The sequence below is a fragment of the Chrysoperla carnea genome, chromosome 4 (assembly GCF_905475395.1).
Source record: "Chrysoperla carnea chromosome 4, inChrCarn1.1, whole genome shotgun sequence".
NCBI lineage: Eukaryota > Metazoa > Arthropoda > Insecta > Neuroptera > Chrysopidae > Chrysoperla > Chrysoperla carnea.
In genome coordinates this window covers 25,585,575-25,587,040 of record NC_058340.1, presented here as the reverse complement: position 1 = coordinate 25,587,040, position 1,466 = coordinate 25,585,575, and the positions used below count along the sequence as shown (strand labels likewise).

Genomic DNA, 1,466 nt, shown 5'->3' with positions numbered 1-1,466 from the left:
CAGTTTTTCATCTTTCCCACATCACTTTTGTTCATAAAGTTTGTAGACGTCCTCACGAATCAATTTATTTCCTAGACTAGTTAGAAATACTTTAAATGCAACTGCTCTCAGGTGTCAAACGTACTTCATCCCTATCAAAATTCAACAATAACAAAATTTCAGCCGACTTGAAATCAACTTTTTCTTGACGTTGCCAGCACTTATACCATAATATGAATAATAAATATTCAACAAAAATAATTCTTTATATAAACTTCATGTTAAATTTTCAAAAATTTCGACTTTGCAAAAAAGACAATAAACCTTTTTAATAATACAATAACAACAAAAAAAAAGATAATAATTACAAACAAATATTTAAAAACAAACTAAAAAATTACAGGCAAGTCTATCTGGCCTTTTTCTTAACCATTTTTGCAAGTTTACGTCGTTTTAAGATCATTTCATATAATACTTCCATACCTTCATGTAACCCATCACCGGTGATAGCACACGCTGGTTGCACATGCCATGTATGCTGTGTACTACCACCCAACTCATGTAATCCTAATAATTTTTCCAAATCGCGTGGTTCTTTCGCACCCGGTAAGTCTTGTTTATTCGCTAACACCAATATTGGTACGCCAGCATTATCCGGTGATTTCACTGTACGCATTAATTCCATTTTAGCTTCTTCAATACGTTCAATGTCTACACTGTCTAATACAAACACAATACCGTCCGTACACCGTGTATAACTTTTCCACAATGGTCGTAATTTCTCTTGACCACCAACATCCCACACTAAAAAATTCACACCTTTTGCTTTACCCACTTGACCTTTCACTTTTTCACAATTAAAACCAATTGTTGGCACTGTATTTAAATACTGATCGAATTTTAAACGATATAATGCTGTTGTTTTACCCGCTGAATCCAAGCCCAGCATTACAACATGTAATGTACTTTGTGTGCTTGGTAAAGCGTCTAATAACGATGAATTCTTTCCCATGTTTGCCCCCATTGAGTAACTAATAATTTTGTTATCACACTCAAAATTAATAAATTATTAATTTTATTTTTAACTAATTTTTTTTACATTTTAATTTATTTAAAAATTCACTTGTGCATAATTCCTGTAATTAAAAACCTTTTTTTAAATTTCTTGAATAACTTGTATAGTTGAAGAAGGTTAATCTTGTATTTCTATTTAGGAAGTTACCATTCCTTTGCACCGCTCTCGAATTATGATCGCCTCGATTTAAATCTTAAAAGTAAAGAAACAAAAACAATTAATTTCATTTGCCCGGTAGAACCTAAAATCTATAAGAAAAATTATTCCTACTGCTACTTGCTATCAATTTTTCGTTTGGCCCAAATCTTGTAATCAAAATGAACCAAATTTTTGGTTTGTAACAGAATTGCTTAAGCTGACTTTTTCAAAATTTCAAGTTTAACCAAAATGCAAATCCATTATTATCTTTGTA

At 31.2% G+C, this 1,466-nt stretch overlaps 1 protein-coding gene across 1 annotated transcript; it reads right to left on the bottom strand.

Moving 5' to 3' along the window:
- Window positions 1-376: 376 nt before the first annotated feature.
- Window positions 377-1,063, bottom strand: LOC123298245 (ADP-ribosylation factor-like protein 4C). The gene has a single exon (XM_044880199.1). The coding sequence runs from the start codon at window positions 1,001-1,003 to the stop codon at window positions 389-391; it is 615 nt and encodes a 204-aa protein (XP_044736134.1). The 5' UTR covers window positions 1,004-1,063; the 3' UTR covers window positions 377-388.
- Between the last annotated feature and the right edge of the window lie 403 nt (window positions 1,064-1,466).

What these genes read in the sequence shown, in the direction of transcription:
- LOC123298245 (XM_044880199.1), bottom strand. Translation starts at nt 1,003, where the DNA reads ATGGGGGCAAACATGGGAAAGAATTCATCGTTATTAGACGCTTTACCA.